This window comes from Coturnix japonica, chromosome 13 (assembly GCF_054131305.1).
Source record: "Coturnix japonica strain WE chromosome 13, WE-NBRP24, whole genome shotgun sequence".
NCBI classification, from domain to species: Eukaryota; Metazoa; Chordata; class Aves; order Galliformes; family Phasianidae; genus Coturnix; species Coturnix japonica.
The window spans coordinates 11818821-11832072 of record NC_140675.1 but is presented as its reverse complement, the minus strand read 5'-3'; the positions used below and the strand labels follow the sequence as shown (position 1 = coordinate 11832072).

The following is a 13252-nucleotide window of genomic DNA, read 5'->3' as shown; positions in this document are numbered from 1 at the left end:
CCGTCTTGCCACCGCGCATGCGCCCGCCCACCGGCGTGGGAGGAGCTGCGCATGCGCACTGGAGGTGGCGCCGAACTCAGTTGGGAGAAGGGGGGGGAGGTGTTCGACAGGCGGATGGGGAGTGGGGGGGGTCGGGGGGGGATATGGGGTGTCGGTATAGAAGATGGCGGTGTCACTGTGCAAGTGGGGTGTCACCGCATTGTGGGCTGCCCGAGCCCTGCCCGAGCCCTGCAGTTCTGCTCCGTGCCGCGGGGGGTCCTCAGGGCACAGCCGTGATATGGGGGGGGGCTGCCATCAATTGTAGGCGATGCCCATTGTATATGGGATATTGCCATGAACCTGCCAGGACCCAGCACAGGGACCAGCACAGTGCGGGGCTTCATGTGTTTCTAGGGGGGGTTTCCTGACCTCTGTCTTAATGACCAACAATCAGTGCCTTTGGGGCACCCCAGCATCTCAGAAGCCCTCACTGTGAGCCATTATTCAGGCTCTATGCACTGCTTTAAAACGTATTTTCAATAGTGTTCTTTTCCCCCCAATATCAGAAGCAAAGCATTCACTGTATCATCTATACCCTTCCTCAGGTTTGCTTTCAGCTGCCTGGAGTGCTTCAATAATAGCCAGTGCAAGATCCATGTGTCTATCTATCTAAAAAAGCAATGCATGATGCAAGATCGTTTGCTAATTGGTAGGAAACCTCATTTAAAACTATCAAGCAGCACGTAAAGATCTGTGGGCTTGGGGGATGTGGGGCTGCTGCCGTTCATTCCCCTGCAGGATTTCGTGAGGCTTTTGTTGCCATAACAACTGGAGCCGGGCTTCAAAAATAGTAACTTATTTTTCATTCCATTCGCCTTTTGCCCTCTGAGACGGACCTATTTCGGGAGCGATGGTTCCATTGAGGTGCCCTCCGCCACTGCCCCTGGCTATGGGCTTCAGGTGGGGTTATGTGGGTAAAAAGGGGATTTCACAGTATCACAGTATCACAGTCTGTTTTCTCTTCCAGCCAAGAGCAGAGAAAGGTAAAGCGGGGAGCAGGCATCACAAAACAGGCTTTGCTGAAGCCTTGTCATCCTGAAGGTGGGGAAGGAACTTGGAAAAAACAAACCTCAAAATATAGGAGAGGGCTTGGGAGTGATCTCTGAACTTGTCACCCACAGCAAGGGCTGGCCCAGATACACTTTGAAGTCCCTCTGGAGCAGGAACACATTCATTCCTTTGTCCCCTGCTTGGTCCCAGCACTGGAAAACATGCAAAGAGGCTGAGCCCAATGGATCCCATCACATGGAGCATCCCCCTCCCACGCGTCCCATGGAGGGGCTGAAGCTGCATTTGGAGGTGGTTGCACAGAGTTAATTCATGCCTTGAGTTATGTAGCACACTCTGCCCCTCTGCTGCGGGGATTTAGTGTTCACTTGGATGCAAAAAGGAGCTTCAAAGCATGATTTGGAAAACGATGTTCTCAAGGAAGAGCTTTGGCTCTGTGGAGCTGCATGTGATTGAACAACCATATGAGTATACCCTGCAGGAGATGTTCTCCTTTCCTCCCACCACCCTTGTTACAGCATCAGTAGGGTCAAACTGTTGGGGACATGTGGGCTCTCCTCCTCCAGGTGCTGTTATCCCTATGGCCCCTTCCTTGTCCCTCACCTGCAAGCCTGAAGGCACCCTTGTCATTAAGGTTGGAGAAGACCTCCAAGGTAACCAAGTCCAACTCAAACCTGTTCCCACCACGACACCAAACCGTGTCCCTCAGCACCACATCTCCATGGTTCATGAGCACCTCCAGGGACAGTGACCCCGCTGCCTCCCTGGCATGGGGTGGACACGCTGCTGACCAGCTGCTCACAGACCTCATGTGGATATCAACCCCTCAACAACCAACCCCTGGGACTGGGAGATGATAGGGAGGATGGAGGCTTTGGATGGAGGCTCGTGGGTCCTGCACACCCCGTTGTGACAGCTGGAGCAGAGCCATCAGCCCTGCAGAGAGCTGTGGGACAGAATGAACAAAATCCTCCCGATAAAAGAAAGAAAAGCAAAACCAAAGCCAAACGTCTCCCTCGGGGGACTGGGGGCAGGAAGAGGCACCTCAAAAGGCACCCAGAGTCACCACCGCGCTCGCTGCTCCTTCCATCCCCCCCGTCCCCCGCTTTAATTACATTTTCAATTCAAATCTGCTGCTATTTGATCCGCCGGGGGTGTGTGTCTATGCGCGGGGGGTATTTTTAGCTATGCTTAAAGCTGCCTGGGTGGATAAGAGAGATTGTGCAGGTTGCCGCGACCAGGCGGAGCGGGACGGGATTTGTCCCCCCTCCTCTTCTCCTCCCCATCTTTACCCATTTGCTGGCTGTGAGCGGGGCTGGCTGCCTCTCCAGCTGCCTCCCTTTCTGTCGCCTTTGTTTTTTCCCCGGATTCTTCTCTTGTGCAACAGGGGGGCGAGGCTGCCCTCTGCTTCTCCTCCTCCCCGGCATTTCAGCCCCGACGGAACCGATGAAGTCTCTGCGGGTCCTCAGGGCACCGCCAGCCTTGCGGGGTTCGGGGTCCCCCGGGCTCCTCACCTTACACTGAATCGCCCGTGGCCGCGTCCCGGGACGCCCCATGGCACCGCCGAGATGTTGGCGTCCAGAGCTCTGGATTTCCAGAAGACGCGCTACGCCAGGTAAAGCCCTCGGCTCCGGGATTGCTTTGCTTTGTGCCCCAGCCCCTTGGATCAAGCCAGAGCCCAAATCGAGCCCTGAGAGACCTTCAAAAGGTGCTGAGTGCCTCAAAGCACAGGGCAGGTGCAGGCTGTTCCCCTCACCTGCAGGCACACGTTGTCTTTCAGGACAAGGATTCCTGTTCCTTTTTGCATCCGTAAGGGATTCAGGGCATCGCTCCATGGTAGCAGGGATGGGGTTTGCTGCCATTCGGACCTACCAACCCCATATGCCACACCAGCCTAAGGCACGCAGACCGAATAGATGTTTGAGGGGGTGCTGGGTCTAAGGACTGGTCTTGGAATTCCCTACTGGGTTTAACTTCACTCTCCTCCCACTGCTGGGGCACTGGCAGCCCAGTTCTCAGCTGGCACAGACCTGCTGCTGGGTGCTGACTCCCATGGGAATTACCAGCTTATGGGGATCCTAAGGGCTGTGTAATGCTTGGCCATAGGATGCCGGGGAAGTCCCAGGACAGGTGTTGTCCTCTGCTCCCTGTCTGGGGATGTTTCCATCGCTGTACAGAACCCCATAGACAGTGCAGTCCTGAGGGGCACCAAGGTCTGTTTCTGCCCCAAAAAAGTCCTGGTAGTGCTGTTAGGGGCAGACATCCCCCTCAGAAAGAAATGAGAAGGAAGGGTGGTGGCATTCTCACACCAAGCAGGAGAAATCATTCACTGAGGGGGACGTAGAGGAAGCCAGCACCACACACCTGGCCCCAAAAACTCCTCCTGAGAACAGAATTCAAACATTATTTTTCCCCAGCCAGCTTGTAAAGGTCCACTGGGAAATGGAGCCAAGCCAAGTTCAGTGCACCCAGAACAGGGAGAAAACAGTGCATTTGTTCCATGGTAGCCATGCTTTGAAGACTGGAAGCAAAGCACAGCTCCCCCCCCATCACAATCCATCTGCTGTCCTGGTCCCTTGATCTCACCCAAAATCAGCATCCTTAAGGTTTGCTGTGGTCCTTATGGAAACAGCTTGTTAAAGGAGTGTGTTGGACAGGACACTGCACAAGAATGGGACTATAGGGCATGGGAAGGGTCAGACCTTTGGGGTGTTCTCGATCCATCACTGCATGTAAGAGTTTGGATGAGGAGTGGGGTGAGATAAATGCTCCCCCAGCTCTCACCCCATGACACACTGATGTGGTCACCAGCACGTGATGCTCACCCAAAGCTCCCTACATCGCCACAGAGATCCTCTTACCCCAGTGCTTAAAAATAACCATTCACTAATCCCTATCCCCCTGGGCTCTGTGTAGCAGCTCTCCTTCTAAACACTCCTCCATACCATATCTCAAAAGAGACCCTAAAGCTGCTCTTTCTCTCATGCCAGCAGCTCCCCCAGCTCCATTGGGCCATGGATGATGGGGACCAGCATGAGTGGGAGTTGCAGCAGCACCTGCACTGCCCTTCAGGGCATCATCAGCATCTTGTCAGGTCTTCTCAGAGGGTAAAGAACTCTTAATTCATTGGAAAATATAGCAAAAAGTTTCCTTTGTGGCAGAAAAGCCTGGAACAGCTCCATTTTTAATGTCTTTTATCTAATTTCGAGCAAGGACCAGGAAAGGAGGAACTTGGCCATCAATACACCTGCCAGCAGGAATAAATAAAACACAGAGACCTGTTGGAGTGGAGTTAAAACCTGCAGTGGTTTTAACAGAGATGAAAGGCAGCGGGATCAATGCAGGAGCAACCTGAAAACCACAGGGAGAAAACCAGGGCTGGAGGGCACTGAGTGCTCTCAGGTGGGCTTTGGGGATGGAGCACTGCTCTTGAAAGAAGGAAAGCAGAGGGAGGTGTCCCCATTTCCCACCAGAGCAATGGATCGGTGCAGTCACATCATCTCTGGAACACATCAGGGCCAGGTCACAGGCCAGTAAGTGATCCCTCCCTTACCCTGTGCTGCTTTGGCTCACTTTTCACTGTGGGCTGTGTTGGGTGCCTGCGTGCAACTGCAGTTCAGCTCCGGTCTCCCTGCAGGCACATAAATGCTTCTCAATGTTGGGCCATCAGGAACTGTAATTGAAAGGAAACAAGATTACATGGGGAGCGGCTGCATCTGACCAGGACCTGCAGCTCTGGAGTGGAGCAGCCAGAGTGAGGGCACTGCTGGGAGCTGCAGCCTGCACTGAATCACCATAATTAAGTGGTAGAGGCTCAGGATTTGATTTGCCCACACAAGAGGCTCCATGTCTTATTGCATTTCCTTGTCTTGCCCTGCACAGATGAGCAGCAGCCAGGAGAGTCCTCATGACAGTCCATAGGTGCCTGATCCAGGCTTGTCCTTATCTGTGTGATATGCAGAATGTGAGCAGTGCCACATCCACCAGCACTGGGGGATGGAGCAAAAGGTCAGGGGAGAATTTCACTGCTCCCTGTGCACTTACACACTAAGCAAGGAGACACAGACCGGTCCCATCCTGTACATCTCTGGGAGCCATCAGTACAGAAGACAGAGAAAGCATTGGGGTGTTCAGACTCCAAATACACAAAGACTCAGCTGAGACAAAGCTACTGCACTGGGAGCATTTTCTCCCTGTTTGCTTTGTAAAGGAAGCACAAGCAGCCCTCATATGCTCCCACACACAGAACTGTTTTCCAAGATCTCTGCTTCCCCCGCAGCCCATATGATGAAGCAGTGAGAAGGGGAAAGCTTTCAGCACTGAGATGGCAGCTCTGGGCTGCTGATGGGTCACACTGTACCCACTGGGACCTGCAGTGCTGACTGTGAACACCCTGAGAGAGACCCAATGAAAAATAGGAATACCACATCTCACCAAAATATTGGCTCAGTTTAGGAGCAGTTTGACTCAGATACTCCCTGAAGTCAGCACTGGGAGGACTCATGCATGAAGTTTGTCCAGACTGTAGCCGTTGCATCCAGGTACTGGGAAGGCAGGGAGCACTCACAGCATTCTCAGCACAGCTGGCTGGAGATGGGGACATCCCCAAACAACATTTGGGAGGGACCAGGGGAGCAGGCAGCAATCACTGCATGAGCAGCAGCAAGTCCCATGGGCAGCCAAGCCATGATATGCTGCTGGGGAAGGGCAGTCTCTTTGCCAGCTGGGAAATGGATGCACCATGACCCTCCTCCAGCTGGTATTGGATATCAGCCTGATGTGATTCCTTGGCACAGCTTGCCCTGGCCCATTCCATAGATAACAGTCAGTGCAATACATGGAACACAAGGCACTGCCCAGCCTAGCTGCCTGTTGTACAGGCAACGTGGGCTCTGTAGAACTCAGGCACCTTTGGAACTTTCTAGGTAAAAATGAACCTTAAGCCTCAAGCATTTTCATGTAGTGCTCATAATCCTGAGTCAGGTGGGCTCTATGTGACATCCCTTAGTAAGGCCAAATACCACCAACATCACTGTGCTTGCTTCAGACACCAGCAGGCTGAGCAGTTCTGAGTTCCAGGAAAGCTGGGGTCCAAAACTGTGTTCCTGCACTGCACTTTGATGCAGTGATATTGTTTGAAACCATGCCATCTACATCCTGGTTGATGAAATGGTTCAAGTAGGCAGGGAATGCTCAGAATCCATAACACTGACCTCCGTGCTCACAGTGATGCAGGTATGGCAGTGAGAAGCATGTCCAATGCCTTCCCCAGCAAGCAAATAGCAAATAAGGGGGGTTTTCAGCCCTACCAACAGCCATTGAACACCTGGGGGATCAGAGTCATGTTGTGACTAATCAGGACTCACCAGGACCAAATGAAACAAGAAGTCCCAGCTCAGAAAGTAATTTGGGAAACACTCACTGATCCCATCTGCTGTGAATAAACAACAGCTCTGCTGTGGCTGCAGGGTCACGAGTTGCCTCAGAAGAGCTGGAGCTGCTGTCTGTACAGAGAGCAGAAAGCTGCCGGAGAGAAAAATCAGTATCCATACCTAGAAGAGCACCATATGTTCTGTAGGAGCACACATGGGAGCAGAGGCTCCAATGGGGCACATGCCTGCGTGGGCAGCTCCACAGATGGCAGTGCCAGGCAGAATCAGCTTCTGCGTTTTTGCTTCCCCATGGAGAATGTAAGCTCTTTTCTGAACCTTCACGTGCAGCACCCTGAGCTAATTGTGAGCTGCAAAGGAGCTCAAGAGGATGGAGCCTCTTACAGGGACTACAGCTGGGGCTTTATCAGATTATGGGACAGAAGCAGTGCACACCAAGCCTCAGCTTATAGGGGTGCTGCAGCAGCATGCATAAGCACAAGCCCAAAGACCAAGCCCTGGCATCAGCACAGGGCATTCTACCTCCAGCCTCATTAGGGCAAACACAGGCCATGCATAGAGAGGGTGTGGGGTGGTCTGTCCCGGAGGGCCACATCTGCTCCATCTCTGTCACTGCATGCATCACAGCACATACATGCTCCGAAGCCTGGCTCTATCAAGGAACACCCAGAAGGGTCTTACCAGCACATCAGCATCCAGTAAATGCTGTTGCTTTCTCCATCCATCCTCTCTGCAAGATGTCACTGTTAAAGTTCAGTCCTGTTTCTCCTTGGGCAGGATGCACAACAAAGCAGCTCCCACCTCCACAGGCATGAAACTGAGCTCTGAGCCAGCCCTGCCCTTTTATCAGCCATTCACAGGTGAAACCCACAGCCATCAGCTGCTCTGGCTCATTCCCTTCACTTGCCAGCACCCAGCATTGACTGCTGGTGCGCAGGGGATGTTCTGGTGGCTGTCACAGCTGTGGCAATGCACCCAACATCTTAATGCAGAGCTGCATGAGATGTGCAATGCATACAGCTAGACACAGGGCAGTGTCAGACACTCCAATGGACCCCCACGAGCCGTCCCAAGGAATCATGTAACTGAAACCTCTTTTCACTTTCTTGTCTCCCAGCAATGGCTAAGCAAGAGCCAGGCAGAGCTGTGTGATTTTTTGAGGTCAGAACTTTGTTCCTGGACAGAGGTCTTAAAAAATAAAACAACAAAAAAAGCAAAAACCAACATAAAAACCCGCAACTACAAAACAAGAGGAGAAAAAAACACACAGAAAAACAGAGTAGGAGAAAGAGAAGGAGAAAGGAGCAAGCCTGGGAAGCTGTCTCTGTGCTCTGGCCTGGCTGCTGGGGACAAGGGGCTCTTTGTTCCTCCGGGCTGAGCCGGGTGCTTGGGCCCTTTTCAGTCTCTCTTGCTGGACAAGGGGCCCAGGGAGGGCAGGCACAGCCCTGGGGCTGCAGCAGTGACCCACGCTTGGTCCCCACCAATTCTGGGAGCCCTGAGGGTTGTGCTAAGCCTCAGGGTGCTCTGCTTCTCATGCACTGTCCCAAGGAAGAGAATAGAATAGGCTTGTGCTCCCATCCCAGAGGTTTTAAACTTTTCTGTGCCTTTTGAGCTTTGCAGTCACACAGTGCTTGCTGAAATGCTCTGCCCAAAGGGCTGGGAGGGGGGGGGGGGGGCTGTGGGAACTGATCTCCCCTCTGTGTCCCTCACAGCCACAGCCAGAGGGTCAGGATGGAGCAGCAGCCAGTGCGGGGCTCTGTTAAAAAAATAAATGCAAGGAAAGGCTGCGTGCATGTTACCCCAGCAACTGCAACGTCACGCGGGACGTCTGGGCCTGCAGCCCCACTTCTCCTGGTTATGAAAAGGGAAAAGAGAAAGAAAAGCAGAAAGCAAGGGGACCTGGGGACAGTCTCCTGGCAACGTGGGGCAGCGGTGGCCTCCTGCAGGGGGAGGATGTGGCTGGGGCATGGGGAATGCAGCCAGCCCTGGTGGCCCTGGTGGGATGGGGGGAACCTGGTGTCCCCAGGATGAAGGTGGCACCTCCAGGTGTGGAGGGGGCAGTCCCAGGGTTGCTCAGTTACATCCTGGTTGCGGGCAGCATTTGTTTCCTTCGGGTCTAGTGTGTGTTGCAAGCAAATCCTCTCTATTTGCAGAGCACAGGGAGCTGAACCCCTGTTTCTCTCCCTTAAGGTCACCCTCAACAACAAGGTCCATCCACCCCCCAGCCCCTGGCTGTGCACAGCTGTGCTGTGAAACATGTGGCAGATGTTGCGGGGCCAGGAGCAAACAGGGTCAGGGAGCAATTAGACCAACTCCTGCCCCTGCACCCGGCTGTTCTGGTCTAATCTGCAGCAGAAAGCATCTTTAAAGCACTGATTCCAAGGTGCAGAAGTGGAATGATCACTGTTTGCCCTTTTCTTATACCCTTTCTCTATGCCCACTCTGTTGGAGCAGGGAGTGGGGCATGGCTGCTTTCAGGGATGCACATTTAATTTGCTCCCAGTACAGCATCACCTACCCAGCAGTGGGCTGCTGGCACAGCTCCTTATTGCTCTGTGTGCATTGATCTGATGGGAGAAATCGATACGTTCCTCCACATGCCAGGAGCAATCCGATACTACAGGCAAAGAGAACCAGAAAATAAAGGAAGAAAGTTTCCTGGGGAGCATGGAGGGATTTCCCCAGCAGCAATCGGCACTGGGACACTTGTGGGGGCTGTGGGGTGGATGCAGGAGGTACCCAGAGACACTGGCCTCCAAAAGGGCTTTCCCAGTCCTCCCATCCCTTGATGGTGTTTCTCTTTGTGCTCCACTGCAGGTTCATGAACCACCGTGTCCCCTCCAACCGCAGGTACCAGCCGACGGAGTACGAGCATGCAGCCAACTGTGCCACGCACGCGGTGAGTCTGAGTCCCCTCTTGGGGTGAGGGACAGTGCCCGGCCTCAGGGATCACCAAAAACCATCAGCAATCAGCCCTGCAGCCCTTGAGAGTCTCGGGGTTGGGATGAGCAGCTGTGCCTGGTGCTCTGGAGATGCTTTCCTTCCTGCTCTAGCCCTTGCATGAGATGATCCTTTTGGGATGGCCCTTAGCAGAGTAGGTATATTTGGCAAAGCATGGCCAAGAGGTGTTGGTCCTCCTCATGCCCTCCTCCCTGTTCCTGCCCCTGCCTGCCTACCCTTCTGTGTGGTGAAGTGAAAAAACACCTACAAGGAAGGGCTGGGACCATAGATCATCTGCTCAGTGGAAATGCAAGTTGTGACCAGCGGGCTCCTTCTCCTCCCAGTTCTGGATCCTGCCCAGCATCCTCGGCAGCTCCATCCTCTATGTCCTCTCCGATGACCGATGGGAGACGATCTCAGCCTGGATCTACGGCTTCGGCTTGTCCAGCCTCTTCATTGTCTCCACCATCTTCCACACCATCTCCTGGAAGAAGAGGCATCTCAGGTACCAGCCCTGCCTGCTGGGGGCACAGTCCATGTTTGTATTTGCAGCACGGCCCAAATCCTCTTGATCAAAGTTTTTCTGAGCCAATGGGAAAAAGCATTTTCTTGTCTTTTTGCAAATGCATCTGGCTTTACAGAGCACAGTGCCACAAGCTCTGACTCCATCTGTCTGTCCATCCTGCAGGACTGTGGAGCACTGCTTGCACATGTTCGACAGGATGGTGATCTACTTCTTCATCGCAGCATCATATGCTCCATGGTGAGTGCCTGGTGTGCTCAGCCCTACCAGAAGGCAGAAACCAGCCCAGAAGTAATGGTCACAGATTGCACTTTCCACTAAAACTTCCCATTCTCTGCATCTCAACCACTTTCAGCTGATGTTATGGGTGGGAAGGGCAACATTGCTCCAGTACCTCCTGCCTGCAGGAGGGCTGGGGTGCAGCAGGAGGGTTGGGGTGCAGCAGGAGGGTTGGGGTCCCCCTCACCGCAGCCCTGGGTCTTGCAGGCTGAACCTACGGGAGCTGGGACCCTGGGCCTCCCACATGCGCTGGATCATCTGGATCATGGCATCTGTTGGCACCATCTACGTGTTCTTCTTCCATGAGCGGTCAGTACTTTACCCAGCCTATCTCTACCCTTCCTTCCCTGAATGCCCCAGTGCAACAGTCAAGCTGTGAGAGAGGCCAAAGATGGAGACAGACAGACAGACAGACAGACATGGGGTCCCTGGGCAGCTTCTTGGGCAGGAGGATCACATCCTTACCCTGTACGCTGTGCTTTTAGGAGGCTGCAGCTCTGAGGCAGGGATGTGGGAGTGAGGATGCACTGTCATGAGTGGGTTCTTCCACGGGGTGGCACCAAATAGAAAGCTAAAGCCCACAAAGCCTTCCCAAAGCCTTCTGTGCCAGCTCACACACTGGAAATGGGAACTCTCATGGTGACACCCATAGATGGATGAGATATAAATGCAAAATCCGACCCTGCCTCCAAGCACCTTCTCCATTGGCTGCAGGTACAAGCTGGTGGAGCTGGTGTGCTATGTGATCATGGGCTTCTTCCCCGCCTTGGTCATCCTCTCCATGGTAAGCCATGCTGGAAAGCACATGGGCTCAGCACAAAGGCTTGTTCTGTGGGGTTGGGATGCTCCAGAGGGTTGGCATGGTCCAACTGTCCCCTTGCTTTTCTCTCAGCCCAACAGGGATGGCCTCCCAGAGCTGGTGGCTGGCGGGATTTCCTACTGCCTGGGCATGATCTTCTTCAAAAGCGATGGCCGCATCCCCTTCGCCCATGCCATCTGGCACCTCTTTGTGGCCATTGGAGCTGGCATCCATTACTACGCCATTTGGAGGTACCTCTACCGGCCCAGCACTCTGGAGGCCAAAACGTCCCGATAGACGCCTTAAGGACACTTCACATCAATGGGGACATGGAAGGGGAGCAGGGAGGGGAGCCCGGCCCATGGGCTCACCCTGGAGCCACCTGCTGCCCCCTGCATGGTTTTGATTTTAAACAGATTTTTTCTTTTTTAACCTTGAGAACTGTTTATTTTTTTAGGCAATGTTTTCATAATGTGGTGACCACCCGAGGGGCTGCAGGCAACAGGGGAGCTTCGCTCACCCTGCTGACCCCAAGCATCCCAATGGGGCTCTGTCCCCACACTCACTTGGCTGGTGACACCCTGGGGACCTGCATCAAGCTCACAGCCATCCCAGCCTGTGGTGGCAGAGTGGAGCCCCCTAAAAAAAAGCCTGAGTGGGACTTCCATTGGCACACTTGCTTGTCTCATAAATGGTCAGAAATCATTTCAGCATCAGCCTTCCCCTCCCGTGCTCTTGACAGGAAGGTCCTGAGTCAACAAAGCCTTACATGCTATTGAAACTTGAATCTTTTCCAGCATTCCCCGGACTCTGAAGCACCAGAAAACCCTTTTTCCAAACCAGTATTAAGCACATGACTCGGTGTGTTCCCCCTGGACAGGCCCTCAGAGCCATCCCAGCTGTTTTCTCCTAGGGTCTCTTGGTTTCCTTGCTGCTCTCAGTGTCACCTGGCTGCCTTTGGGCTGTCCTGGAGCTTGAAGTGTTCAGGCTCAGCCTTGGTTTCTTTATGCCAGGAGAGGGCCCTGATTGTGGCTTCACATAGCTGTGCCATTTTGCAGCAAATTACCAAAGAGAAGTTTCCCAGATGCTCTTCCCCTCCTGGCATGGTGGCTGTGGTCTCCATGTAGAAAAAAACCCCACTCTTTTCCATAGGCAGAGTGTTTCAAGAAGGGGCTGCATGCCATGTGTCCCAGCTTGGCACAGGGCTACTGGGGCTCTGCCTTTGGTGTCCTGGAGGATGGAGGGCTCTCAGGGTGACAGGAGGTCTTGGGGATGGGAGGTGATGGACCAGGTGAGGTCTCTGCTGTCACTTCAACCAAGTCCCCAGGATACAGCCCTTGATCCTTTGGCCCCACACTTCTCAGCCTTGTGGGAGGGAGAAGAAGGAAGAACTGAGCACTGAGTGATGGGCAGTTTGTGGGGTGAATTTGGGGTCAGAATAGAAGGTCTGAGACTGTGAGCTGCCATTTTTTGCCATCTGGCAAGACATTACTCTGTGCCTCAGTTTCCCCACCTGTAAATTGGAGATGCAGACAGTGACCGACCTCACAGGGCTCAGTTTGGTCTCTGCGGAGCACCTGGAGGATGGCTGGTCATTCACAGACACCGTGCTCCATCTGTCACTGAGTTTGTCACCAGCAGCACATGGTGACACTGGGCTGAGTGCACCCATCTCTCCTCCCACAGGGGAGCACACCAAGGATCAGCCCCATTGCAACATTCCCTGGCAGAGGCTGCCCATGGGGTTTTGTCCCTGGGCTTTGTCCCACACCATTGATCTCAGAAGCTTGCCAGGGATGTGAAGCCCACAAGGATCTTTCTGAGGCCACCACAAGGCACACTGCGGACATCACCACTTGCCTATCCCCATGCTGAGAAGCCTCCCCTCCACGTGCCCTTTCCTTGTGCAGCGGGGCAGGATGCACAACATGCTCTCTGTTTGTCAGCCTATTTTGTACTAATTTTAAACAGTTCGTAATGTCTGTGAAGGAGCTACTTTTTAGCATCTTGTATTTTTCACCATCCCTTCTTGGTCGAGCAGTATTTTGTATTTAACACAGTACTGGATCAAATTAAAAGCAAACCTAAGGAAGATAACAGTAGCGAATGCTTGTTTCCTGTGGAGTAGGGTTGAAATAAAAACTCAAGATACCTCACTACTGCCTGTGTGTTAAGTCAGAATGAGTTTCCCAAAACAAGGAAATGAACTCGTTTTTGGTCCAGCTTGCCCTGAATAGCATCACTCAGTGGTGAAAGCAATGAGTGCAGCGATGG

The 13252-nt window shown here is 53.3% G+C and overlaps 1 protein-coding gene and 1 long non-coding RNA gene across 3 annotated transcripts; both read left to right on the top strand.

Annotated features, from left to right (window-relative positions):
• The first annotated feature begins 17 nt into the window (after positions 1–17).
• LOC146758682 (uncharacterized) lies at positions 18–2176 on the top strand. The gene is made up of 2 exons (XR_014933798.1): positions 18–64; positions 1007–2176. It is a non-coding gene; the product is annotated as an uncharacterized LOC146758682 (long non-coding RNA).
• Positions 2177–2413: 237 nt separating this feature from the next.
• Positions 2414–13134, top strand: MMD2 (monocyte to macrophage differentiation associated 2). Of its 2 annotated transcripts, none has more exons than XM_015876858.3 (7): positions 2414–2662; positions 9255–9336; positions 9722–9882; positions 10066–10140; positions 10387–10488; positions 10894–10963; positions 11072–13134. In XM_015876858.3, exons 1-7 carry the CDS (start codon positions 2616–2618, stop codon positions 11273–11275), a joined length of 741 nt encoding a protein of 246 aa, XP_015732344.2. In that variant the 5' UTR covers positions 2414–2615; the 3' UTR covers positions 11276–13134. The 2 variants fall into 2 exon arrangements, with proteins under 2 accessions (XP_015732344.2, XP_032303455.2); XM_032447564.2 differs by lacking the exon at positions 2414–2662 and adding an exon at positions 4043–4154.
• The last annotated feature ends 118 nt before the right edge of the window (positions 13135–13252 follow it).

Bases quoted from the DNA above. Each gene is read 5' to 3' on its own strand.
- MMD2 (XM_032447564.2), top strand. From the start codon at position 4,066: ATGATGGGGACCAGCATGAGTGGGAGTTGCAGCAGCACCTGCACTGCC. The intron at 4,155-9,254 runs GTAAAGAACTCT...GCTCCACTGCAG, and splicing joins TTGTCAGGTCTTCTCAGAGG to GTTCATGAACCACCGTGTCC. The intron at 10,141-10,386 runs GTGAGTGCCTGG...TGGGTCTTGCAG, and splicing joins GCAGCATCATATGCTCCATG to GCTGAACCTACGGGAGCTGG.